The 27,836-nt window shown below is 41.4% G+C and overlaps 2 protein-coding genes across 8 annotated transcripts in view; one reads left to right on the forward strand and one right to left on the reverse strand.

Moving 5' to 3' along the window:
• Positions 1 to 22,667, forward strand: part of pabir2 (PABIR family member 2) — a 49,522-nt gene extending 26,855 nt beyond the window's left edge. The window contains exons 3-10 of the mRNA XM_048544343.2: positions 8,432 to 8,488; positions 10,729 to 10,772; positions 11,093 to 11,147; positions 12,247 to 12,339; positions 13,365 to 13,453; positions 15,509 to 15,573; positions 18,800 to 18,896; positions 21,409 to 22,667. Coding sequence (XP_048400300.1) covers positions 8,432 to 8,488; positions 10,729 to 10,772; positions 11,093 to 11,147; positions 12,247 to 12,339; positions 13,365 to 13,453; positions 15,509 to 15,573; positions 18,800 to 18,896; positions 21,409 to 21,589 — 681 coding nt within the window. The 3' untranslated portion in view covers positions 21,590 to 22,667. The remainder of the gene's footprint in view (positions 1 to 8,431; positions 8,489 to 10,728; positions 10,773 to 11,092; positions 11,148 to 12,246; positions 12,340 to 13,364; positions 13,454 to 15,508; positions 15,574 to 18,799; positions 18,897 to 21,408) is intronic.
• A 1,605-nt stretch (positions 22,668 to 24,272) lies between these two features.
• Positions 24,273 to 27,836, reverse strand: part of mospd1 (motile sperm domain containing 1) — a 76,010-nt gene continuing 72,446 nt past the window's right edge. For all 7 annotated transcript variants that reach the window (XM_059651306.1, XM_048544349.2, XM_048544344.2 and 4 more), the window contains one exon: positions 24,273 to 26,718. In XM_059651306.1, coding sequence (XP_059507289.1) covers positions 26,687 to 26,718 — 32 coding nt within the window. In that variant the 3' untranslated portion in view covers positions 24,273 to 26,686. The remainder of the gene's footprint in view (positions 26,719 to 27,836) is intronic.

Raw genomic sequence — 27,836 nt, forward strand, 5'->3', positions numbered from 1 at the left:
TGTATCCTTGGATTCTCTGGGAAGCTAGGGAGGAGATTGCAGAGCCTTTGGCTTTGATATTTATATCGTCATTATCTTCAGGAATAGAGCCAGAAGACCGGAGGATAGCAAATGTTGTCCCCATGTTCAAGAAGGGGAGTAGAGACAACCCTGGTAATTATAGACCAGTGAGCCTTACTTTGGTTATGGGTAAAATGTTGGAAAGGATTATAAGAGATAGGATTTATAATCATCTAGAAAAGAATAATTTGATTAGGGATATTCAACACGGTTTTGTGAAGGGTAGGTCGTGCCTCATGAACCTTTCTGAGTTCTTTGAGAAGGTGACCAAACAGGTGGATGAGGGTAAAGCGGTTGATGTGGGGTATATGGATTTCAGTAAAGCGTTTGATAGGGTTCCCCATGGTAGGCTATTGTGTAAAATACAGAGCCATGGGATTGAGGGTGATTTAATGGCTTGGATCAGAAATCGGCTAGTTGGAAGAAGACAGAGTGTGGTGGTTGATGGGAAATGTTCATCCTGGAGTTCAGTTATTAGTGGTGTACCACAAGGATCTGTTTTGGGGCCACTGCTGTTCGTCATTTTTATAAATGATGTGGATGAGGGTGTAGAAGGATGGTTTAGTAAATTTGCGGATGTCACTAAAGTGAGGTGAGTTGTGGATAGTGCAGAAGGAAGTTGCAGGTTACAGAGGGACATAGATAAGCTGCAGAGCTGGGCTGAGAGGTGGCAAGTGGAGTTTAATGCAGAGAAGTGTAAGGTGATTCACTTTAGAAGGAGTAACAGAAATACAGAGTACAGGGCTAATGGTAATATCCTTGGTAGTGTGGATGAGCAGAGAGATCTCGGTGTCCATGTACATAGATCCCTGAAAGTTGCCACCCAGGTTGATAGTGTTGTTAAGAAGGCATACAGTGTTTTAGGTTTTATTGGTAGAGGGATCGAGTTTCGGAGCCATGAGGTCATGTTACAGCTGTACAAAACTCTGGCAGCTGCACTTGGAGTATTGTGTACAGCTCTGGTCGCCACATTATTGGAAGGATGTGAAAGCTTTGGAAAGTGTGCAGAGGAGATTTACCAGGATGTTGCCTGGTATGGAGGGAAGGTCTAATAAGGAAAGGCTGAGGGACTTGAGGCTGTTTTCGTTGGAGAGAAGAAGGTTAAGAGGTGACCTAATAGAGACGTACAAGATGATCAGAGGATTAGATAGGGTGGACAGTGAGACCCTTTTTCCTTGGCTGGAGATGGCTAGCACGAGGGGACCTAGCTTTAAAGGGGTGATAGATATAGGACAGATATCAGAGGTAGGTTCTTTCCTTAGAGGGTAGTAAGGGTGTGGAATGCCCTGCCTGCAACAGTAGTAAACTCGCCAACTTTAAGGGCATTTAAATGGTTATTGGATAAACATATGGATGATAATGAATTGTGTAGGTTAGATGGGCTTCAGTTTGGCTTCACAGGTTGGCGCAACATCGAGGACCAAAGGGCGTGTACTGTGCTATAATGTTTAATGTTCTGTGTTCTTAAAGGTGAATAGGATTCCAGTTCTGTGTGAGTTGTATTGTCTGTGTGAGTAGGCTGTTGTGGGAGATGAGGGAGGAAATTACCGGGGCTCTGACCCAAATTTTTAAACCCTCTGTGGCCACAAGGAAGGTGCCAGAGGCCTGGAGAACAGTAGGGCTCCAAAAGTTGGTGTTTTCAGATAAACCTGTTGGACTGTAACCTGGTGTTGTGTGATCAGTTGGAGGAAATATTGAAGGAGAGAGTTAATGTCAAATTGGAGAAGCAGAATTAAATCACGGATAGTCAGCATGACTTTGTCTGAGGTAGGATATGCATAACAAACTGCACTGAATTTTTTGAGGTGACCAGATATGTAGATGAGGGTAGTGTAGTTTATGTGGATTTTAGCAAAGCCTTTTTATTTAAGTAACTCGGGAGAAGTTGGTGTCACTGGGTGAACCAGTATTTATTGCTTGTCCCTAGTTGCCCTTGTGGTGACCTGCCTTCCTGAACCATTACAGTCCATATGCTGCAAGTAGACCCACAGTGCCCTTAGGGGGGGAATTCCAGATGTTTGACCCAGTGACGCTGAGAGAGCGTTGATATATTTCCAAGTTAATATTCTGAGTGGCTTGGAGGGAACTTGCAGGTGGTGGTGTTCCAAGGTATCTGGAGCCCTTGTCTTTCTAGATCGAAGTGGTTGTGGGTTTCACAGGTGCTGCCCGAGGATCTTTGGTGAATTTCCGCAGTGCCTCTTGTAGATTGTACACACTGCTGCTACTGAGCGTCAGTGGTGGAGGGAGTGGATATTTTTGGATGTGGTACCAATCATCCAGGTAAGTGGTGAGTATTCCATCACACTGCTGACTGCAATCTGAGCCCACCACCAAAGACATTTTTCCCTCCCTGCCCTTGTCTGCTTTCCAGAGAGACCACTCTCTCCGGGACTCCCTTGTCTGCTCCACACTCCCCTCCAACCCCACCACACCCGGCACTTTCTCCTGCAACCGCAGGAAGTGCTACACCTGCCCCCACACCTCCCCCCTCACCCCCATCCCAGGCCCCAAGAAGACTTTCCACATCAGGCAGAGGTTCGCTTGCATATCTGCTAGTGTGGTATTCTGCATCCGCTCTTCCTGTTGTGGCCTCCTCTACATTGGGCAAACCAAGCACAGGCTTTGGGACCGCTTTGCAGAACACCTATGCTCAATACGCAGTAAACAGCTGCACCTCCCAGTCACGAACCATTTCAACTCCCCTTCCCATTCCTTAGACGACATGTCCATCCTGGGCCTCCTGCAGTGCCACACGATGTCACCTAGAGGTTGCAGGAACAACAACTCATATTCCGCTTGGGAACCCTGCAGCCCAACAGTATCAATGTGGATTTCACAAGCTTCAAAATCTCCCCTCCCCTCACTGCATCCCAAAACCAGCGCAGCTTGTCCCCACCTGCCTAACCTGTTCTTCCTATAACCTATCCCCTCCGCCCACCTCAAGCCACATCCCCATTTTCTACCTCCTAAACTCATCCCGCCCCCTTGATCTGTCTGTCCTCCCTGGACTGACCGATCTCCTCCCTACCTCCCCACCTGCACTCACCTTTACTGGCTCCATCCCCGCCTCTTTAACTTGCCTGCCACCTCTCCACCTACCTTCTTCTCTATCCATCTTTGATCCGCCTCCCCCTCTCTCCCTATTTATTTCAGAGCCCACTTCCCCTCCCCCATTTCTGATGAAGGGTCTAGGCCCAAAATGTCAGCTTTCCTGCTCCTAAGATGCACCTTGTAGATGGTGGACAGGTTTGGGGAGTCAGGAGATGAGTTACTTGCCACAGTATTCCTATCCTGTGACGTATTCTTAAATGTGTTTATGTGGTGAGTCCAGTTGAGTTTTTGGTCAGTGTTAACCCCTAGGATGTTGATAGTGGGGGATTCAGTGATGGTCATACCATTGAATGTCAAGAGCAGTGGTTAGATTGTTTCTTATTGGAGATGACCATTACTTGGCATTTGTGTGACATAAATGTTACCTGCCACTTTTCAGCCAAAGTCCGGATATTGTCCATGCTGAGTTGCATTTGAGCATGGACTGCTTTAGTATTTGAGGAGTTACAAATGATTTCCAAACAATGACTTAGCCACCAAATCAAATGAACTTAAAAGATTTTTCCAGAGATAGTAGTAACTGCCGATGTGGAGAATCTGAGATAACACGATGTGAAACTGGATGAACACAGCGGGGCCAAGCAGCATCAGAAGAGCAGGAAAGTTTGATGTTTCGGGTTGGACCCTTCAGAAATGAGGAAGGAGTCTCATCTGCACTTGCCTTTGCTGTAACTTTTATAAATCCTAAGTTAATATATTCAGTCGAATTACACTCTGATAGATCATTCCAAGTTCTCAAAACATACTTTTTCTGTATCTCATTATTACCTTTCTACATGATTCATGAGTTGTAGAGAAGCTTTACTGTCTGAACAAATGTTCTTACACTTAAAAATAAATCAGGCATTTCTATTTGAATCCAGGTGCAAACATTTCTTGTATGCTCATTCTTTACAACTAGATATCACAGGTTTCCACGAGTAACTTGCTAAATTCCTTTAGAATTTTTGCAACTCAAAATTATTCCAAAATCTCATAACTATTAAATTCTATTTAATTCTAAATTTATTTATCTTTTTAAAAACTTGTTGTTTCATTAGAAACTACCTGTGTTTCTGTTCTTCCCTTGTTCTTGTTATTTGTCCCAGTAATATTCCAGGAATTAAGAACAAAGGGAGGCCTCGTGCTCCAAACATTAGTCAAACTGTCCATGGAATCTTCATTTCCAGAGAATGGATCCTTCTGAGCTCTTTTATTTTAAACTTTTTCTTCTGATTTCTTTCCTGAGCTTATCTTTCTTCAGGATGTAGCCATTATAGGAACACAGGGATCAAGAGTGGCAGGCAATTGAACCCTTCAAGCCCGCTCTGCCATTTAATATGATTGTGACTGGTCTTACCCCGGTCACAACTTCACTCTCCTGCCTGCCTCTTTTATAGCCTTTTATCCCACTTTTCAGCAGAAACCTGTCTATATCTTTCTTGAATCTGTTGATTGATTCTGCTACCACTGCACTCTGGGGCCGTGAGTTCCACTGATTGACAGCCCTGCGAAATAGTTTCTTTTCATCTCTGTTTTGAGCCTATCTCCTCTCATTCTGTATCTATGAGCTCTTGTTTGAGACTGTCTCACAAGGAGGAACATCTGTTTCACATCCACCTTATCAATCCCCTTGAGCATTTTATATACCTCAATCAGATCACCCTCATTCTTCTGAACTCCTGCAGGTACAAACCCTAGCTATTCAGCGGCTCCTGGTACGACAGCCTTTTCATCCCTGGGATTGATCTGTTGAAGGCCCCCTTCTGAACTGCCTCCAGTGCTACTACTTCCTTCCTCAAGAAAGGAGATCAGAACTTGATGCAGTATTCCAGATGTGGCCTTATCATTGAGTATAGGAGTTGGAACATCCTGTTGACACTGTACAGCATGTTGGTGAGGGGAATTCAGAACTAGGGGATGTATGCTTAAGGTGAGAGGAAGAAGGTTTAAGAGGGATCTGAGGGGCATACCAAGAGTAGTTCATGTATGGAATGAATTGCCAAATGAAATGCTAGATGCAGGTACAGTACAGCATTTAAAAGACATTTGGATAGGTACACGAATAAGAAAGGTTTAGAGGGATATGGACCAAACACAAGCAATTGGGACTAGAATAGTTTGGAAGCTTAATTGACATGGATGAATTAGACTGAAATGTCTGTTTCCATGCTATATGACTCTCTGAAGCTATCACCACCACCTTTTATAATTGTAACCATACTTGTTTACATTTATATTCCAGTCCTTTTGCAATAAATGCCAGGACACATTTGCTTTTCTGACTATGTGTTGCACTTGCATACCCACTTTCTGTGATTCAAGCACAGACACCCAGATTCCTCTGCACTGACACTCTTTGAATCTGTTTCCCATTCAAATAAGAATTTGCCCTTTTGTTTTTCTCATCTGCCTGCATTGTCCTTAGCTTTGATCAACTGTCTGCTAAATGGCTCTTGTGGAGTCTGACCTCTCTGAGCAGATTCTTGGTTGTTTCTTCCTCTCCCCTGTCCTGCCAGTGCAGTTCTGCTTCCTCACCTAGTGTTTCCTGACCTGCATCCTCTTCCAGATTCTTTTGACATCAACATTTGTCCGGTGTGGCTTTCAGCCCTAACTGTGTGTGGTAAATTAGAATATACTCCCCGGATACTATGACTGAAAACAAAACAATGCTGGAGATCACAGCGGGTCAGGCAGCATCCATGGAGAGAAGGTAAGCTGACATCTTGAGTCTAGATGGTTCTTCCTCAGAGACTTGCTAGAGGGAAGAGCAAAACTTCTTTGGGGTGGGTATTCCTTGAAGAGACATGGTAATTGGTTAAATACAATGTAGGAGCAAATTACTGCAGATGCTGGAACACCTAAATGCAGTGCTGGTCCCGAGGTTGTGACAAGAAATCTTGCCCGGTATACCAGGTTCTGTTGTTTCACAACTTGACAAATTGATAGGAGACTCTGGAAGCAGGTCACTGTTCATTTATTTTCATGCATACACAGGAAGAGCTAGTCTTATCAGTGAAGTGTAAAACCATCATCAACCTTTCCAGTTACAATTTTACAATTTATAATTCCCATGGCACATTGTTGAGATGTATGATGTCATGTTCTGTTTTCTGACAGTATGTACAGGCATTATTTCATCCAAGATCGGTGCTATCCTGTTGATACTCTAATCCCTATAATCCCAATGTTTTTTGTTCATTTCTGGTTCCAAGTTGATTTTACAATTATTGATAATATACTGAAGATTTAACGCTTAACTAACTAGACTGATATAGAATATTTATTTCCTAACCTTGGTTACCTTGTAACCCTGCATCTGAATTGGTGATTAGATCAAAATAATTTATCTCTATTTATGTCTCTAGTTCATCTATCTTATTATGAATACTTCATGCATTCAGGGTCCAGTGACCTTTCCTCAGAATGATATTTGTATCATCTATAGTCATGGATGAGATGCCAAAAGACTGGAAAGTAGCTAATGTTGTGCAAAGGCTGCAAAGAGAAGCCTGGGAACTGTAGACCAGTCAGTCTGACATCCAGTGTTGGGTAAGTTATTAGACGGGATTCTGAGAGACAGAATTTATTTGCATTTTGAGAGGCAAGGACTGATTAGGCATAGTCAGCATGGCTTTGTGCAAGGGAAATCATGATTCACAAACTTAATTGAATATTTTCAATTGATGAAGAAAATAGATGAGGGCAGAGCAGTACAGGTTATCTACATGGTCTTTAGTAGGGCCTTTGACAAGGTTCCACATGGTAGAATGGTTAGTGAAGTTAAATTATATAGGATCCACTGAGAGCTAGCTAATTGGATTCAAAATTGGCTACATGGTGGGAGACAGAGGGTGGTGGAGTGTTGTTTTTTGGACTAGAGGCATGTGACCAATGGTGTTCCATGGGAATCAGTGCTGGGTCCACAGTTGTTTTTCATTTATATAATCGATTTGGATGAGCATGTAGGAAGTAACTGACAGCAAAATTGGTGGTGTAGTAGACAGTGAGGAAGGTTATCTCAGATTACAAAGGGATGTTAATCAATTGGGCCAATGGGCTGAGGAATAGTAGATGAATGTTTATTTGGATAAACGTGAGGTGTTGCATTTTGTTAAGACAAACAAAGGCAGATCTTACACAAGTAATGGTTGTGCCGTGGGTAGTGTTGTAGAACAGAGAGCCCTAGGGGTTCAAGTACATAATTCATTGAGCTGTGTGTCACAGGGGACAGTGGTAAAGAAGGCGTTTAACATGCTTGCTTTCATTGCTCAGACCATTGCAGTAAAGAGTTGGGACATCATGTTGCAGTTGTACAGGATGTTGGTGAGACCACTTCTGAAGTACTGTGTATTGTGCTGATCATCCTGCTATAGGAAGGGGGTTTTATTAAATTGGAGAGGATGTCGAAAAGCTTTGCAAGAATATTGCAGGAGTGGAGGGTTTGAGCTATAAGGAGAGGCTGGATAAGCTGGGACTTTTTTTCACTAGAGCACAGGAGGTTGAGGGGTGACCTTATAAGAGGTTTATAAAACCATGAGGGACGTAGACAAGGTGAATAGCAAAAGTCTTTTCCCCAGCATAGTGGAGTTCAAAACTAGAGGGCATAGGTTTAAGGTGAAAAGAGAGAGATTTAAAAGCACCCTGAGGGACACATGAAGGGTGGTTCATGTATGGAATGAACTGCCAAAGGAAATGGTAGATGCAGATACAGTTACAAGATTTAAACGACATTTGACATGTACATGAATAGGAAGGGTTTAGAAGGATATGGGCCAAATGCTGGCAAATGGGACTAGTTTAATTTGTGGAAACTTGTTGAACCAAGGGGTTTATTTCTGTACTGTATGACTCTATGACCGCACCCAGAGCATTAGCTAACTGATTCACATTAACAAATTTCCACCCGGGACCTTGGGCAAAGCAAGTTTTGTTGGTTTCAACCAAATCACATTGCTGACAAGTCAGTGTCATTCAAATGGCAGGTTTGGAAATATTGCATTGGGAGAGGAAGAGACATGTGTGCAAAAAAGATTCAAGCACCTCTGAAGAGTGTTCAGGAGATTGTCTTCAGCTCCATCCTGTTGCACTTCCCACCTTTGAGTGTTTGCTTGTGACACTGAACACCTAGATCAAAGCAGTGCTGCATTATTCCTGGGTTGACATTTCTCAGTTTGATCAGCACCCAAATGATATTTTTGGGTGAATTTAAAAAAAAGAGGTTTTCAAATTCTAGATTTGTGATGTTCTTGTAACCGTTTGTCTTATTTCTGTTTTGTAGATTGTTCCCTCGTCACCAGTTCGTATTCCCAGCAGCAGGCTGCATCAGATTAAACAGGTAAAGCTGCGTCATCCTTCTACAGTGGTTCAAACTGAGTTCGGTTTCTGTGCAGGATTAAGTGTTCGATCACAAACTGCTATTTCTGATTTCAGAGATGAGAACTTACCTGGTACATGACTGTTCTAGTTTGCTGAAATGTTTTTCAGCAATAACCTGTTATGTGCTCCAATTTTGTAAGAGACACCCAAAATGTTAAATTAATTGACAGACTAAAATAAAAGTATGGATCTGTATGTATTGGAAACTGTTTGTTTGTATATCAGATACTATAAGTCATAACACAGAAGTAAACTGCCTGATTTTATTTGAAGTTTTTGTTTTGTATAGATATTGATATATGACAGAGCTCCTCATTCTTTCTTCATTTACAGGATGAGGGTGTTGCTGTTAGGCAGGATTTATTGCCCATCGCAAATTGTCCAGAGAGCAGTTAAGAGTCAGCCACATTGCTGTGGGTTTGGAGTCACATGTCGGCCAGACCAGGTTGCAATGGCAGATTTCCTTCCCGAAAGGACATTAGTGAACCAGATGGGTTTTTCGAACAGTCAACAATGGATTCGTGGTTATCATTAGATTCTTAACTCCAGATAGTTTATTGAATTCAAATACCACCATCTGCCATGGTTGGATTCGAACCCAGGTCCCCCGAACATTATCTAGGTCTCTGAATTAACAGTCCAGTGATAATACCTCTAGGCCATCACCTCCGGATTCTTCAGGGACAAGTAGGCGTGTGGCCTTAGCTGAAGTCAGCACAGTATCATACTTTCAGCCGTTAACAATGTCTGATTGTTTGTCAATCATTTTTTTAATACACAATGGTGATGGAGTTGGGAGGAAGTTTTCAGAAGTTAATTCCATTGTGGATGTGATGAACAGAAATTGCACCCACATAGTTAACACTGACAATGCAAAATCCAGATGAAAACTTGACAGGTGTTTGATATTTGAAATGTTATTAGATAAACAACCAAAATTCCTCACCAGGAAGTAAAATTTTGTGGTCAGGAAGTATAAGATTTTCAACAGATATTCAGCTGAGTTGGAATAGTCAAGTTGTCAAAATGAAATCCCTTTAAAATGGTGTCAGACATAGTGTATTGAGTGTGACTGTTAGGTTTAGAAGGTGTAGTAAAGAAATTTCTTGATATTGATGGGTTATGGTCAACCTCACTTGTAAGATACACATTACACACAGCTATTAGTTGAAGCTAATGATCGGAGACCTGCTGGTGCGGAAACTGAACGTGAGATATACTGAACCATAGTTTGGCTCCTACTTTGGAGCAAAAAAGTGCAGCTAACCACCCTGGAAAATACACTGCTACTGTTTCTACACAACACACACTTCTGTCCTCCAACTATTCCCTATACCTGTTCAGATTTTTTAAAAAAAATTACTAAATTCTATTTTAAAACTTATCATTAGAATGCACAGACATCCTGAGCTTTCCTTTGTTTAGAACACAGTCCGTGGAAAACGTTCAACCGGATTTAATGTATCAAAACTCTGTATGATTGAAAAATACTAGCATTGTCTCAGCATCTGTTTACAAATTAAAACATGACTTATGAAGTCAGATGTACATCAGCTGCATTGACATCAATATCTGCATACACAGCTCAAGTGTCATGAGACATGCTTCTTTCCTATGGCCTAACACTGACATTACCTGTCAGTTGACCTGGAAATCAAATCTTGTCTGGTGTGTTAGCTTCTTAAAAACTACAGGTTGGCACTGGAACCTCAGTGTAAAGATGGTGCCGGGCCCTCAGTGTAAGGATGGGGCAAGCAGATTTTACTAAAATAGGGTGAGATATGGCCAAATAGCTACTTGAGGTTACAGCAGAACAGTGGGAGGCAATCAAAAAGGTACTGGGGAGTACAAGCCCAACATGTTTACTTTAGGTGAAAGGTAGGAGCAACAAGCCCAGAGAACCCTGGCACGTCTTGGAAATTTCTGGACTGGATAGAAAGAGAAAGAGAGACAAGTTGTAATATTCTGCTGCTAAGACATTGTGGCCCTTCAAAGTTATGAAATTCAGTTTCAGTACTTCCCTGAGGTCACTTAGTAACTGTACATATTTTAGAGGACTTCTTAAATAATCCAAAAGTGTGTGTGCTCAAACCCATAGAATCCCCTGTACTGTCATGCCGCAAATTACCCCTGTTGTCTCTGTGGTTGCAAATATGACACAATGGAACTTAAAAACTTGATTCTTTTTTCCTTAAATAGGAAGAAGGAATGGACCTCATGAACAGAGAGACAGCTCATGAGAGGTAAGATTGGAGCATGTCTGTTTAGGTTTGCAGTCAGAATCTTTGCTGCCACTGAGCAGTTTCTAACTGCATTTCTTTCATCTCTGAAAATTTGAGACAGACTTGTTTGCATGAGTTTTCATTTTCAGAGCAGCCATTTCATAATGAGATGATGTTTTATGAATGTCACATTTCTCTATATCGAGATTCAGCACTCTTTGTTCTCACTGTGTTTTGTATTCCCAAACTCTGCTCAATCATAATCTGGTAATTGCAGGTTATTAAGACCAATTAATTATACCTATGCTTTCCTTTTAATCCTGAGTATGCTTTATAAACAGGGGAGTACAGGCAGCAATGCAGATGAGTGTTTCATGGGAAGAGAGCTTGAACCTGGTGAGTGATTGATACACATGGAGAAATGTCCTTCATTATTGAACTGTAAATAGCTGCTACTAACCACAGTTACCTGCAGTTCTCGGGGGCAATGATGTTCTCCTTGAGAAAGTAATCCAGTGAAGTAAGACTTTTTAATTGATTGATTTCAATCAGGGCTGCTTGTTTGTCAGCGTCTGAAAAAGTTCGCTTTCACGCTCCAGGTGTGGTCAGATATGACAGGAAGAAAACTTAAAATACTTCATACTTTGATCTTTTAGAATACTGAATGAATCCAGGCACATGCTTCTATCACAGACAGTTTCATGAACACTGTCAGATTAAAGTGGATCAAGAATTCCAAACAGTTATAAACTGAGTGAATGTATAGAAACTTGATCGCTGTATTGTTTTCTCACAGACTATGATCTGACTGTTTCTTGCTGAGGAGATAGTCTAATTATACACCGGTCTGGCGGCATCTGTGGAGGGAGAAACCAAGTTGATATTTTGAATCCAGTATGATTTGAAGAGCAGTCATATTGGGTGGAAACACTAACTTTGTTTCTGTCTCCACAGATACTGCCAGATGTGATGAGTTTCTCCAGCGTTTTGTTTTTATTTCCGATTTCCAATAGTATTTTGTTTTTATTTAACCATGCACAGTACACCTCAGTGAAGAGATAGTTGCAGCACTTTCTATGTTCACCATGCGATCTGTTTAACTTAAGTGTCAATGCGGTGTGGAGCTGGAGGAACACAACAGATCAGGCAGCATCAGAGGAGCAGGAAAGCCAATGTTTTGGGTTGGGACCCTTCATCACAATGGTCCCAACCTGAAACATTGACTTTCCTGCACCTCTGATGCTGCCTGATCTGTTGTGTTCCTCCAGCTCCTCACTGTGTTGACTTTGACCCCAGCATCTGCAGCTCTTGCTGTCTTTGGATCTGTTTAACTTGCATGTGAGCGAGTGTGTGATGGATAGTTCAGTGATTGCACTTACTGAGAATACATAAAGTGCTACAGTTTGATCATTGCTGTCTTGTCCGAGTAGGAAATTGAATTCTGTTGAAGGCTTGAACTTTGTGATAGTAATTGATTGTTGTTCTACTCACCTAGAGTGATAATGACCTGGATAAATCTGCCTCGCCAAAGCGCATTGACTTCATTCCAGTGTCACCGGCTCCTTCACCAACGAGAGGAATCGGGAAGGTGGGTAGTTTTATGGCGAGTACCTGGACTGATCTGAGAGCCGACAAGTTATTGTTTGTCAAGCTTTTTCAAAGAGTTCTAATGGTCTAATGTAGAGTCATTGTAAAGAAACCAAGTCTATTGGGAATTGATCACGTTTGTCAGCGTGGTCTCAACATTTCCACTGTTTGTTGTGTTTGAGTGGAGGTTTATAGGAATTTGGCTGAGGGGAATCTGGGAAATGAGTTGGGGGGGAATTGGGTTACAGCTGAGTGTGTAGAAGTCTGGATGAAGAGGCAGGAGCAGAGTCACGGTGATGGGGCAGGTGTTAGTGTGGAGAAATCGAAGAAGGAGGAGATAGATGGGGGCAGGGGGTGTGGCAGGGAAGGAAAGCATTCGGTTGGATGGAACTTAGCCAGCTGCACTGGGGAAGGTGGGGATATTGGATGGCTGAGTGGGGTGACTGAGATGGAGCGAAGCAGCTGGATGGGAGGGTGAATCAGGTGATGTGGCTTGGGGATGCGGAGGGTGAGCCGTTGTGAGGGAGGGTAGCCACTTTAGGATGATAGAACATGGAGAGAGTTGCGGGGCTGGTGGGGTGAGTCATGACTCCTCTGAGAAGGCTGCAGCCTGTTGGTTATACAGTCCAAAGTTACCTTTGATGATCTGCTCAATATTCTGAAGTGGGATTACCTCCACAATAGGATGTAACTCAGTAAAGAATGGCTTTACTGATGAGTACAAGCATCTCAAATCTGTTTACATTCAGGTGAATAGGCTTTCTGTGGGTGGACTCCTGGACCAGTGGATGGCAGCTTCCTTTGATTTTTAAATGTTCAAAAAATCCTACTTGCATTTCTATTTGATAAACGAAAGTCCAAGTTGAATCTCAAACTTTAAGTCTGCTGTTTTAGCTCAACCTTCCCAGTTTTTAAATACATTTCAGCCTCTCCATGTGCAAGCCTTTCTGCTCACTGCTGATAGGACTGGATTTTTCCTTCTAGACGTTGATAACTTCTCACTCTTCCTCCTCCCACTCCCTACAGCAATGTTTCTCGCCCTCCTTGCAGATTTTTGTGAGTAGTAATGGGCTTCCTCCAAGCCCCACCCCTAGCCCAACAAGGAGGTTTGCCACGTGAGTACTCCCTCGGAATTTTGTTGAATCAGAAATGTTTGATTTGAAACTTGTGAATTTGGTATGTCCTGAGCTGTGTTTTGGTGATTTTTTTTTTTAAAGCATTTACTGTCTGGAACAAAAGTAGAATTTGCTGGAAAAGCACAGCAAGTCTGGCAGCATCTGTGAAGAAAAAATCAGAACTAACGTTTCAGGTCCGGTGACCCTTCCTCAGAACTATTTGGAAGTGGGTGTTACTGGTAAGGCAGGCATTTATTGCCTGTCCTCAGTTATCCTGACATAGGGATGGGAATTAGGGTGAAGCTGAGTGTCCAAGAAATTTAATCACAGAATTAAAGGCTATCTAACTAGACTTGTCTCTGGGTATAGAGAGTGATTTTTGCTGTTTGTGTCAAGCTTTGCTCTGTTCACAGACATTCTGCATACAGACAGCGACTGTGACAAAATGAAGCACCAATGAACTTGTAAAATTTGTGTTGAATTGGCAAATTAACTTCAATATTGAAGGTTAATAGTATATTTGCTACAAAAAATAAGGAGGACTCATTTACTGGAGGATCAGTGTCAAAGTCAGACTTTGCTCACTACTGCTGTCTGCTCTCAAGCCCTTGCACAGTTTTATATCTGTGCTGCCAGTAATCCCATGGGTTTTAATTTATTAACAGTGCTAGTAATATGATATTTTGTCAAACAGCTTTTAAATATCTACATACCCAATATTAATTGTGCTGTCCCTTATCAGATCTCTTTATTAGTTCAACAAGATATGAATCTGATCTGTCAAGTAGAATTGCCTTTAATGAATCTGTAGCAACTTTTAGTTATTAATCTTTGCTTTCCAAATTCCCATAAATTTTGCTTTGGAACCTAGTCTCTGAAAGCTCTTTCCACTGCATCCCCAAGTCCATGGAGAAAGATTGACTGACCTGTATTTGCTGTGTTTATCTGTCCTAATTTTGTTGAATATGTGTGTAATATCCACAGTTCTCTAGGCCAATGGCACCATTCCATATAGTAACATTTGAGGAGATAGATATCCTTATGGAGGAGACATGTAAAAGAGAAGATTGTGGTCAGAACCTGTGTAATTTCAACTCCCACTTAATTCCATCCCATCATAGCTTTTCCACTTCGAAGAATGCCAACCTGTCAAGTACCTTGTTTTTATTATCATTCATTCATGGGTTGGCTAGACCAGTATTCATTGCTTAATTGTCCCAAGGGCAATTAGGAATCAACCACTTTGCTGTGAGTCACATGTCGGCCAGACCAGGTAAGGATGGCAGTTTCCTTCCCTAAAGGGCATTAGTGGGCGAGATTGTTCATGCCAATTGTTTGAAAGACTTCATGGACATCATTAGGCTCTTAATTCCAGATTTTTTTTATTGAATTCGAATTCCACCATCTGCTGTGGTGGGATTCAATCCTAGGCCCCCAGAACATTATCTGGGTCTCTGGATTAATGGTCCAGTGATAATACCACTAGACCATTATCTCCCCTGTTGACTTATGTTTTATTATGATGAAAGCACGATGGAGTATAAGGTTTGTGAGCAGTGTGAGTGTGACCAACCTCTTTAATAGATTCTAACTGCAGTGACTGCCCTCCTTGCTGGAGCAGTGGACATGTGCATTTTGTGTGATGTGAGCCATCACTGGGGCATGTTATTTCTCCAGCATTTACAGCAATTGTTGCCTTAACAACCTGCCAAAGAGATCGTCAGAAATATTTGAATCTAATTGATCTTGTTGAAAGACAAAAATTCTTTATTAATGCCAAAAGAGCAGTGTTTTTTTGCAGAAGTAAATTTGAAAGTATTTGTAAAGTTAAAATTTTAAAGGATAATTTTAGGCAATTATCTGTATACTTTGCTGGTGTTTGGTGCCCTATGATCATGAGGTTTCTTCAGTTCACAGCTCAAGTGAAGCTATTGAAACGAAAACGTGCAGATTTTCAGCAGCTGTTGATTGTTGGATTTTGTTTGTGCCTTTGATTACTAAAGAACTGTTTGAAATTGTTGACTTTTAAAATATCAATTTCTGTTATGATTTCAGGAGGAGGAGCCAGAGCCCAATCAACTGCATCAGGCCGAGTGCACTGGGGCCTTTGAAAAGAAAAGGTAACCACTCTGTATCAAATGTCATTTTTCTTTAAAAACACGATTTATTGGCCTGTCAAGTGCCATCAAAATTACAACTGATTGTTGCTATGTTAAAAAAGAATGCTAGATTTAAACCACACTCCTACATCGGGTACAGAATCCATTCTGACTCCTCCTGAGAAAATCCCTTTGACATAGCTGCATTCAAGAGATCCTTTGGCATCTGTCACAATAACAGTAGTAGTATCCTTCAGTTAGCTCCATCAAAGTTCATAAAGTGATCATTTCTGTCATTGCTGTTTTGCATGATCTTACCATGTGGAAACAAGAGTGTCAAAACTTCTAAAATAATTCAATAGGCCAAGCAGCATCAGAGGAGCAGGAAAGTTGTTTTGGGCCTTCTTTCTGAAGAAGGGTCCAGACCTGAAACGTCAGTTTCCTCCTCCTCTGATGCTACTTGGCCTGCTGTGTTCATCCAGCTCTACAACTTGTTATCTCAGATTCTCCAGCAAGGGCAGTCCCCACTATCCCCAAAATAATTTAATAGGTTGCTTTGACAAGGCGAAAGGTGCAAATACGGATACAAAACTCAGCTACTGAAACAGTCCATGCCCAACAGCAGCATGACCTGGTCTGATAGGTTGCAAACAACATTTGCGTCATGCCAAGTGCCAGACAAAGACTATTTTGAGATGATTTTCTGGATTAATACATTGAGGGACCAACTAGAGAATAAGCCATTCTAGACTGGGTATCGTGCAATAAGAAAGGAATAATTAGCAATTTCGCTGTTTCAGATCCCCAGGGAAGAGAGTGATCATAATATGATAAAATTCTTCAGTAAGATCCAGAGTGACATAGTTGATTCTGACATTAGGATCCTAAATTTAAATTGAGGTATCTAAATAGTATAAGGTGTGAGCTGGCTATGGTAAATTGGGAAAAATTACTTTAAAAAGATGGAGGTAGATAGGCAATGGCAAACATTTTAAAGATGAAGGAACTGCAACAATTGTTTATTCCTGTCTGGCCCAAAATAAAATGGTAAATTTCAGTATTTTATAATTTATGGGTTGTGATCAATTTATCTTGTACAGGGCAAAAGAGAGGGTGCCTTCTAAGGCTAGCTAATCTTTACATGTAAGCTTAAATTTTTTAAAGGCTTGTATTATATACTGGTTATGTATTGAAACCGACTTCCATGATTACAGCATTTTTAACTATTTAATATTGCTGGTAGCTTCAAAGAGGCAACTATTCACTACAGAATAATTTTAACTGTTATCCTCGCAGCTTCTGATGCACTTTGGTGGGAGTAACCGGAATGCAAAGTACTGGGCTAATGGTAAGATTCTTGGCAGTGTAGATGAGCAGAGAGATCTCGGTGTCCATGTACACAGATCCTTGAAAGTTGCCACCCAGGTTGACAGGGCTGTTAAGAAGGCGTGCAGTGTTTTAGCTTTTATTAATAGGGGGATCGAGTTCCGGAACCAAGAGGTTATGCTGCAGCTGCACAAAACTCTGGTGCGGCCGCACTTGGAGTATTGTGTACAGTTCTGGTCACCGCATTATAAGAAGGATGTGGAAGCTTTGGAAAGGGTGCAGAGGAGATTTACTAGGATGTTGCCTGGTATGGAGGGAAGGTCTTATGAGGAAAGGCTGAGGGACTTGAGGCTGTTTTTGTTAGAGAGAAGAAAGTTGAGAGGTGACTTAATTGAGACATATAAAATAATCAGAGGGTTAGATGAGGTGGATAGGGAGAGCCTTTTTCCTAGGATGGTGACAGCGAGCACGAGGGGGCATTAGCTTTAAATTGAGGGGTGAAAGATATAGGACAGATGTCAGAGGTAGTTTCTTTACTCAGAGAGTAGTAAGGGAATGGAATGCTTTGCCTGCAACGGTAGTAGATTCTCCAACTTTAGGTACATTTAAGTCGCCATTGGACAAGCATATGGACGTACATGGAATAGTGTAGGTTAGATAGGCTTGAGATCGATATGACAGGTCGGCACAACATCGAGGGCCGAAGGGCCTGTACTGTGCTGTAATGTTCTATGCTCAAGGACCTAGTCTAGCACCTGACGTTATGCATTTACTGGGACCATCACCCTTTCATTAATATAGCTGGAATTGGTCATTTATCTGTCCTAAGGCATTCTTTTATCAGAACTGTCCTGAATGGGAATATACAGCATTCCTATATTTACCTTGCAGCAGGTTCTGTTCAAAGGTACCATTGTATTTCAGTGTGTGAGCAAGTTGCTTTGTTTTGCTAACCTTCTGTCTGCCACCTTGTAAACAGGCACGAGGCCGCTTAGTGTGTTCGGGCACAAGCCACATTACATAGCCAGGTACAGGTCACCCCTATAGAGATTAAGTTTGAATGGAGCATACAAATTGATTGTAAGAGTTGATGCAGTTATGCAAAGAGAATAAGATTACCTACATTTAGAAACAGGAGAAATTACAATGGGGAACAAAGAAATGGTAGACTATTAAATACAAATTTTGGTTGTGCCTTCACAAAGGACGAAAACAGTGATGGATTGGACCGATACAGTATAAATTTATGAAAGGGAAATCATGCTTGACAAATCTTTTAGACTTGATTTGAAGGTGTAACTGGTAAAGTTGATAAGAGAGAGCTAGTGGATATAGTTTACTTAGACTTTCAGAAGGCATTCGATAAGGTCCCACATAAGAGATAAGCGTGTAAAAGTAAACCACGTGGGATTGGGAGTAAGGTATTGACACAGATAGAGAACTGCCTGGCAGACAGGGAACACAGTAGGAATAAATGGGTTGTGTTCTGAGTGGCAGGCAGTGGCCAGTGAGGAGGGCTCGCACCCCATCTACTGACAATGTATATTAAAGATGTAGATGAGGGAACGAAATGTAATATCTCCAGATATGCAGATGACACAAATGTGGGTAGGGGGGTGGTGGTGAACCCTTAGGGCAGAACACACCTCAGTTTAACAACTCACCTAAAAGATGGCACTTACCACAATACATGCCCACCCAATGCAGTGCAATTCTCTGCTCACCGCACAGCGGCACTGTCCCTATGGAGCAGTGGGACAATCAGTCGAGATATTGCACTTAAATTTTTGGAGTGAATCATGAACGTTTTACCTTCCGACTCCAAGGTGAAAATAATTTCCACCCTACCACAGGTGGCACTTCCTTGCACGGAGAAATAATGTTTGTAGCTGTAACGATTAATGTTTATTTTGAATTCCAGGTGATATGGAGTCTGAAAGCCAACCAAAGCGACTTTTCCAAGGAACTACAAATATGCTGACATCTGATGTCACACAATTGCCAGAACTTGGCTCGTGGTGAGAACTCCCATTGCTTCACTTCATCAACGATCTCTGTCAATTCTTCCAATGTTGTGTGCCTTCCGTCTGGTCCAAAATAAAAATGTGTGAGGAAGGAACAGGAGGAAGCTATTCGGCTCTGATTCTGTTCCACCAATCAATGCAGTGGTAGCTTATTTGCTTGTATCCATCCACATTTCCATCTACCTCTGATAATTTTTGTCTCCTTTGCTTAACAACAAACACAGAAAAAAGCTGGAAAAACAGTTGCTCTGGTAGTATCTGTGGAGAGAGAAAAAGTTGCCATTACAAGTTAATGTAGATAGCTTGTGGCTCTTCTTTCTAACTTGTGACAATTTCACATTTTGACATATTGTACTCTATTCACCACAACTTTGCCCACTCCTTTAACCTATCTGTATCCTTGTAGTGTCTTTATATCTTGTTCACAATTACTTTTCTACCTGTTTTCACTCATAGGATGTGGTCTTCGCTGGCTGAGCCAACATTGATTGCCATTCCTAGTTGCCCGTGGAGTAGTTTGAATGGCTTAGTAGGCCCTTTCAGAAGGCAGTTAAGAGTCAGCCACATTGCTTTAGTTCTGGTTGCAAACAAACCAGGATCGCCGTTTCACCAACACATTGGGGTTTAATGACATCAACAAAGACTTGGTCTTCTTTAGCCTTTAGATTTCAGATATGGTGAGGTTTGAGTCCAAGCCCCCAGAACACTACCTGGGTCTCTGACTAACTAGGCCAGTGACACTACCACTGGGCCATTACCTCCTCTCTATCTTTGTGTTCTCAGGAAATTTAGTAACAATACCTTCACTATAATTAAATGTATGCATAATACATCATTATGGTCCCAGAAACTGACTCCTCCAGTGTCACAGTGGATACCACCTGCAAATTGGAGGAGCAGCACCTCATATTCCATCTCGGGAGCCTACAGCCCAATGGCCTAAATGTGGATTTCACCAATTTCAAAGTCTCCCCACCTCTGGCCACATCCCATGACCAACCCTCCCTCTCAACCTGCCTCCTTGACCTGTCCATCTTCTCCCCCATCTGTCTGTCCCACCCATCTCACTGATTAATCCTCACCACTCCCTACCTGCACTCACCTATCATCATCCCACCTACCTTTTCCAGCCCCATCCCTTCTCTCTTTAATTTCTGAGCTCCCTTCCCCCTCCCTATTTCTGAAGAAGGGTCCCGATCCAAAACATCAACTTGCCTGCTTCTCTGCTGTCTGGCCTGCCGTGTTCCTCCAGCTCCGCATTGTGTTATCCTGTGGCATACTGTTTGTTAAATAGAACATAGAACATAGAACAGTACAGCACAGAACAGGCCCTTCAGCCCACGATGTTGTGCCGACCATTGATCCTCATGTATGCACCCTCAAATTTCTGTGACCATATGCATGTCCAGCAGTCTCTTAAATGTCCCCAATGACCTTGCTTCCACAACTGCTGCTGGCAACGCATATCTTGTCAACTTGATGCTCTGCTTCCTCTAATCAGCCAGTCTTCCACCCATGCCAGTATCCTGACCCTACACCACGGCCTTTTATTTTCCTCAAATATCTCTGATGTGATACTTTATAAAATGTCTTCTGGAAAGCTTAAGTAAATATGTCCACTCCTTCGCCCTTGTCTGTAAGTCCAATTTATTAGCCAAACAGACTCCCTTTTCACAAAACCTTGTTCTTGTAACATGTGCCTGTATTATCCCTGTAATATGTGCCTGTTTTATTCTTGTAACATGCAGTCCATCCATTGTGTTTGTGAATTGTGATTTGGACTTCTACATGGAGCCTGTGATTTCATTGCTTTTGAGCTTAAGATATTCCATATGTGGGAGCACGTTAGCAAAGGGACTGCAACAGTTCAAGGTGGTCAACCAGCATTTCAGGGCTACTAGGGATGAACAAAGAACAAAGGAGTTTTGAATCTGACTGTTAGAGACTTGCTGAGGGTCAGTTGGACATTTTTTCTCTATTCATTTGTGGGATGTGAGCGTCACTGGCTGGCCAACATTTCTTGCCCGTCCCTAGTTGCCCTCTTGAGAAGGTGGTGGTGAGCTGCTTCCTTGAACCACTGCATTCCTCCTGCTGTGGGTTGACCCACAGTGCCATTAGGGAGGGAATTCCAGGATTTTGACCCAGTGACAGTGAATGTACGGCGATATATTTCCAAGTCAGGATGGTGAGTGGCTTGGAGGGGAACTTGCAGGGGGTGGTGTTCCCATATGTCTGCTGCCCTTGTCCTTCTAGATGGCAGTGGTCAGGGGTTTGAAAGATGCTGACTGAGGATCTTTGTTGAATTTATGCAGTGAATCTTGTAGATAATACACACTGCTGCGACTGAGCGTCAGTGGGGGAGGGAGTGGATGCTCGGGAACTTAGCAAGTCACTTCTAAAGAGGTAATCTCATGTACATGGCTCCTTGAGAATTATCAACTGGACCTCCTGCTTCTAAATGCTGCTTTCATCATTAATAATGTTTTTGTTTGTTCTTTTCTTCCAGTACGATTCGAAGTGGTGATCTGTTTCTCAGTCTTTCAACAGACTGCCTGGATGGCAGCAGCAGTAATGGCAGTTCAAGTCAGGATTCACCAGCAAAATCAAGTGCAGTGCGAGAGTCTCCAGTGACAACATCTGATTCCTGTTCGTCATTCACAGGGGGACCTGGCCTTTCACCAAAATGACTCTGCCTATCCTAAAGGAATGTTGGAAACAGAGTCTGCATCAAATATAACCTGGTGTAAACGTGGTGCCATTAATATGTAATTGTGTAGAAGAATGTCAGTGTTAATGAACTGGTTGTTGTAATTCTGAGAAATATTTTCTCCCTTTTTAATTTTTTTCCCTTGAAATTTTTCATTTTTTTTGCACCAACTTGGAATCTTGAGAATTTCTGAAACATCTCCTGCCAGAATTATAAGATTTTGACTTTTAGTTCTACTTTCACAAGCAGATTCCTTTTCAGATACTTATGGGCTTTACTTTCTATGACTAGCACTAAACAGAGATGGTTCTTGACTTGAATTTATTTTTAAGCTGTTAAATAGATTGCGCTTGGCTTCAGCAAGTGCAAGTGTTCACAGCAAGGAAAGCAGCGTTGAGTCAGGTGCTGATAGTTTTGCTGTAATGGATGAGGTGGGAATATGGTTTGAAAGCACTCTTGACTTCCATTAGTCCTTTTGTACAGATTCTGTTATTTTAGTTATTTCAGTTATTTCTTTATTGAATGATTTTTGTAGAAGCACCTTTCACAGTCTCACAGTTACCTGTATAATCAGGGTACCTGTGGAGCTATTAACAAACATGTGCATAGTGTAACATACCTGAAGGGAGACATTGGTCTAATTTAATATCGTGTTTCATAACTCTCCAAGCCACCATCACAACATGACTTGTGTATAATCCACAGATTCCTATAAAGAATTTCACTGGCTTCTGGGAAAATATTTTTAGTTATATAGAGCTGTTTGTTGTTTTCCCACAAACTTTTTTTGTGTGTTATTAACTTTTTCTTGCCATATGTTGTGATAAAATGTTGTGTAAACGTGTTTAATTTTTTTTTGTGTGTTGTTATTGTTGGATTTACATCGGACTTGCCAGGACGCTGAACTGTCTCCTGATTAACAAAATCCTTATTTTTCCATCTGTGTGCGAAAAAGAAATCAGGCATCAGAAAGAGAAGGAACTGATGAGTGTTTGGTTCTGAAATACTGTATCGAATGAAAATATATATTGTATATATAAAAGAATTCTGCAGCATCACTTTTATCTGCATTTGTGAGTCATTGATAATTAATATTAACTGCAGAGTGTTAAGTTGTCACAAGCCTTGATTGTCTTGAGCAGCAGATGCACAGTTGACTTGTGTACCATCTGTGTTCCAAGGTGGAGTTTGTCTCAAGCTTTGGGCAGTTCACTCTTCAGTTAGAACCACTAAAGAGGGATGTCACTGACACAAAGTCTGCAGATTACAGCTATACATGACATAGGTAATATTTTGTGTAAACACAAGGATTATTACAAGTGAACGCTGACTCTGATACTTAACTGTGATCATAACTTATTGAAGAAATTAAGAATAAATCAGTAAAAAGCAGTGAATAAGAGTGACACAACAAGAAAAATACAGACTTCCTAGGAGACTTGGAGTACTTATGAAGCTTATATCTTACCGGTAGCAAAAGCCTTGGACCACGTAACTCCGTGTTAGAGCTGGTAGCATGTGTACTCTCAACCTGTCATCCTGATGAGAGTAAGTTCCTCCTCCAGTGGAACCACTCTGTCAGTGCTTTGTTACAAACCTGTCAACTAACGTAGCCTGATGCTGACCTAACCGAGGGAGTTCAATCTGAAGCCGGACACTGAAGGCCCTGCTCGAGTTCCTGAAAGCTGTTTGCAGTCTCATTTGGTAGAAGGCTGCTAACTTTCACCAGAAATGTTGCAGCTATTCCAATAGCATTGTGTAGGTGCAATTGAATAGGGAAATGAATGGGCACTAAAAAAATGTAAAAGAGGGAGTAATTATATTTACTTTAAATAGAACTAATTGGATTAGGTGTTGGAATTTATATTGGTGAGTGAGTGCAACATAGAAAAGCATGGATTTCAACTCATGCTAAAATTGAGAGAATCAAGCGGTAGCAAAGAGGGATAAACTTAATACAATCATTATCACTAGAGAAAAAGCATTAAGTAAACTAAAGGAAGCCAAGTCCCCTGGACCTGATTTTGGGCATTAGGGAAATGCTGCCAAGCCTGCTTGCTGCAGTAAATAAATACTTAATCCCAACGGCTTTGAAGAATTGTTGACTTGCCTCCATATTTAAACTGAAAACAAATTTTCTCGTCATTACAAGTGATGTTTCTTTAGTGAAAATCATCTCCTTCACATTTTGCTGAGGTCTCCATCTTCATGCTCTGTGAACGTATGTAATACCTTTGTCAAATTAGCAAGGGTTTTATTCATTGTCTTTTTATTTAGGAACATTCATATTCCTTCATTCAGGTCATTTTATAAAAATACTGAAAAGTTGAAGCCCCAGTGTGTGACTGGTCACGTTCTAGTCCCAGACACACGCAAATCATTTTTAAAACACCTTGTCAAGTGACTGCCACAGTAGGAACTTTATTGCTTGATGATCCAGTTATTACGTAGAAATGAGTCTGTATATATTTAATTGCTCATTCACTGCATGCCCTTTGTTGTTTTCTAACAATTATTTGGTTCTGACCGTGTAGAATAATGGAATCATATGGATTGTGTGACAGACTGTGGGGTCATGCACTAGTTACAAATCCACATCAGTTAAGGAGTCAGAAATTGTAAAGTGCCATTCTCACAATGGAAAAAAAATAAAAATGTTAAAATCTGTTCTCAAAAATAACTTTATTAAAATGTTTAAATAAATTGTATAAATCATGATGTAAACATTTACAAATTGTCATACTGGTACTTTTTTTGCAAAAACATAAATGACCTGCAAATGTTGGTTTACACAGTACATTTCACTCGTCCATGAGTGCTCACAGGGGAAACACCTCACTACTAGTAGTTTGCCCCATAGGCTAATTCCTGACACTAAGTGTTCACCATCTGCTTGCTGTATTCATAACAGTTTAAACACAATTTAACACACATTCAGTAATTCCAAATTTTAATAAGTTGCTTTGCAGAAGACCTGACAATTGTTTAAAACAATTTTTTAAAAATACACTTTTGTGTGTGGAGCAGCCTTGGCAGTTGGGTAATTTCTGTTTGACACAGTTCAACGATTACTCATCTCTGAGCAAGACAGCCAGAGGTTGACAGGAGCTCCTGCACGATGCGCCATCAATTTCTTGCCCTCAGCCCACTGCTGAGTGAGTTATAAACTACCAATTTCATCTATTACTCCTTGTTATTTTGTTTCATTTGATGCACTGATCACAACAGCATAATCCTAGTGGAAGCATTAACCAACCTCCATGCATCACAAACTAACAGCTAAACTTTGAATGTCCAGGCATTGAAACTGACATGCTATTTGACTGTGAAGGTATCACAGTTTCTAGTACAGAAGCCAATTATTCCCTTTGTTTAAACTCCACAGAAACTGAAGTTAATTCCAGCTGATTTCTGTAGCTGAGTTGGACCACTGCCCAGTGTTAAATCTAAGTTAAAGAATTACTCCATGTGGAAAAAAAGGGCACTAGATCCAACTTTGTACCCTCTTCAGGTAGCATTAGTCAATCTGAATGCCATTCACAGATATCTCCATATAATCCCAGGAACTAGAGCGAAATGGATGACCCCTTCAGCAAGCTTAGCCCTGATCCCAGGTCATTGCTGAGCTTTACCAACTTGGAAGGCACCCCATGCCATAATCCAGAACCTCTAAATACAATCACTGACACAGACGTATCAGCAACCAAGTCTTTCAGAATGGCTTCTATTACAGCTATTAGCAGGTATACAGTATTAATTTTATACATAGTACTGGCTTTCACAAAACTTAATGTACATTAAACCTAATCAGCTAGATAATTTGGAACTATTGCAACAGACTAGAAGTAAAATTAATGTTCCCTTTAAAACCCACTGTTTCCACTTGTATGGTGAGGAACCATTGCCTACTGTGTTAATCTGTTAGTCATTCAATGCAGACAGTATGCTTCCAAACTGAAACATCACATTGGACTTTGACTAATGAAATAATTTTGAAGTGCTGACAATGGTGCAATGTAGGAATCATGGCAGCCAATAACTGTACAGTTCAAAATCCTGCAAAAAAATGACCAGATAATTTCTTTTGGTTGGGTTAATTCAAGAACTAATAGCCTGGACACTGGGAAAAACTCCCATACTCTATTTGAAAAAGTGTCACACAAAATTTTTATCCCACCTCATGAGGCAATTTAATATTCTGAATGAAAGAGACCCTTTAGACTGTGTGCTCTCAGCACTGACCCTCTGAAAGTCCTCCATTCCCTCAGTATTGACCCTCCTGACAGTGCACCACGCCCTATGTGCTGCCTCTTTGCCTCAGTTCTGCACTGGGAGGGTCACCCTGAATTATGTGCTCAAGCCTCTGAAACATGGGCTTGAATCCATGACCTCTGAAGAGACAGTTGTACCACAGAGACAAAACTGACATGTTGGATTAAAGTAGAAACGTGATCACCATCCTAATTGAAGTTTGACAAGTGCACTTGTTGAAATAAAAACAAAATTCAAGAGTTACGAAGCAGATGCACGAAAATCCGTAAAGAAAAGAAACAGGTTAAAGTTATGGTGCGTACCCATTGTCACTACAGCAGACACTGCTTTTGTGCTGAAGAGCCTGTTCTTAAGTCAGTGTCATAACAGTACACTTCACAGGGTAAAGCCAACCTCTGGCAGAATTTCCACATACTGTAGGTACTCACTGGATTTTCCTCAGGATCTCACCTGAGATGCAGCAACATGATTGCATAGCAAAGCTGGACAAGGATTAAAAAGTGACAAATGTCTATATAATAAAAGTTACACACATGAAACTATTTATCTAAACATTTACAGAGCAATTAAAACAAAGGAAGCTTATTGATGTGGTGTTTTGTGACAAGGCAATTGCAATTTTACAGCTGAAGGTCTTGCGTAAACATTAAAATACACAAAGTTCTGATAAATCCATGCTGTTTACAACAAGTGCTCCTGCTGGAGGCCTTCATGTTCTGGAAAAGGTAATGCAGCACCACAGGGAAGCAGCATGTACCTGGATTAACAACTGCATCAGTTCATGCTGGGTGTCCTTCACTTCTGTTCATGTTCGAAGGATAACCATGGTCACAAGACCTGAAATTAACAAGATTCTATTTTACTTCAGGCAGGAGATTCATACAGGACATTCCTATTAGGTATAGTCACTAATGTAAGGAAATACTGCTGCCAACCCGTGCACAGCAAAAACCCACAAACAGCAAACAAATCAACAGGTCGCTGAGGTGTGTGCTGTGAAGACAGTAAGTGGTGTATTCCACAGTATATTGTCTTCCTCTCCTAATACCACTGAATATCCTCACTGCTTCTGGACAGGGTGACTGACACAACTTTAGCTTAACATTCTGTGAAAGAAAGCACTTTTGATAAAAATGGTTTGAATTAAGTATTGCTCAGTATAGGAACCCACAAGGAGATCAAAGTTCAGCTGCATCTTCTCTTCGCTGAGTTTAATGTTTCAGAGCAACTGGTTCCCTTGACACATTTTGAGAAACGAACCAATCACAAAAATCAAGGTGAAACCTGCTGCAAGATGTTAACGGTTTGGGTTTGATTTGCAGTTTTGTTTTGATTTACATTCCAGGTGGTAATTGGGATTTGTGCAGGGTTGAGACTGGCTAAAGCAAGATGTTACAAAAGCAAATACTGCAGATGACAGAATACTGAAATTAAAATACAAAGAGCTGGAAAGACTCAACAAGTCTGGCATTATCTGTGAAGACAGACATTCTTGCCCATGTTTAACCTGAAGCCATGAGACTTCATTGGGTCCACAGTCAATGTCGAGGACTCCAAGGGCAATGCCCTCCTGACTGTATATCACTGTGCCACCACCTCTGCTAGGTCTGTCCTGCTGGTGGGACAGGACATATCTGGGATTGCTGATGGTGGTGATATTTTTCTATTCATGTGTGGGATGTGGGTGTTGCTGGCTGGCCAGCATTTCTTGCCCATCCCTATTTGCCCTTGAGAAGGTGGTGGTGAGCTGCCTTCTTGAACTGCTACATTCCTCCTGCTGTGGGTTGACCCACATTAGGGAGGGAATTCCAGGAATGTGACTCAGCAACAGTGAAAGGTCTGTGATATATTTCCCAGTCAGGATGGTAAGTGGCTTGGAAGGGAACTTGGAGGTGGTGGTGTTCCCATCGCATATGTCTGTTGCTCTTGTCCTTCTAGATGGAAGTGGTTGTGGC

The sequence above is a fragment of the Stegostoma tigrinum genome, chromosome 15 (assembly GCF_030684315.1).
Source record: "Stegostoma tigrinum isolate sSteTig4 chromosome 15, sSteTig4.hap1, whole genome shotgun sequence".
Taxonomy (NCBI): domain Eukaryota; kingdom Metazoa; phylum Chordata; class Chondrichthyes; order Orectolobiformes; family Stegostomatidae; genus Stegostoma; species Stegostoma tigrinum.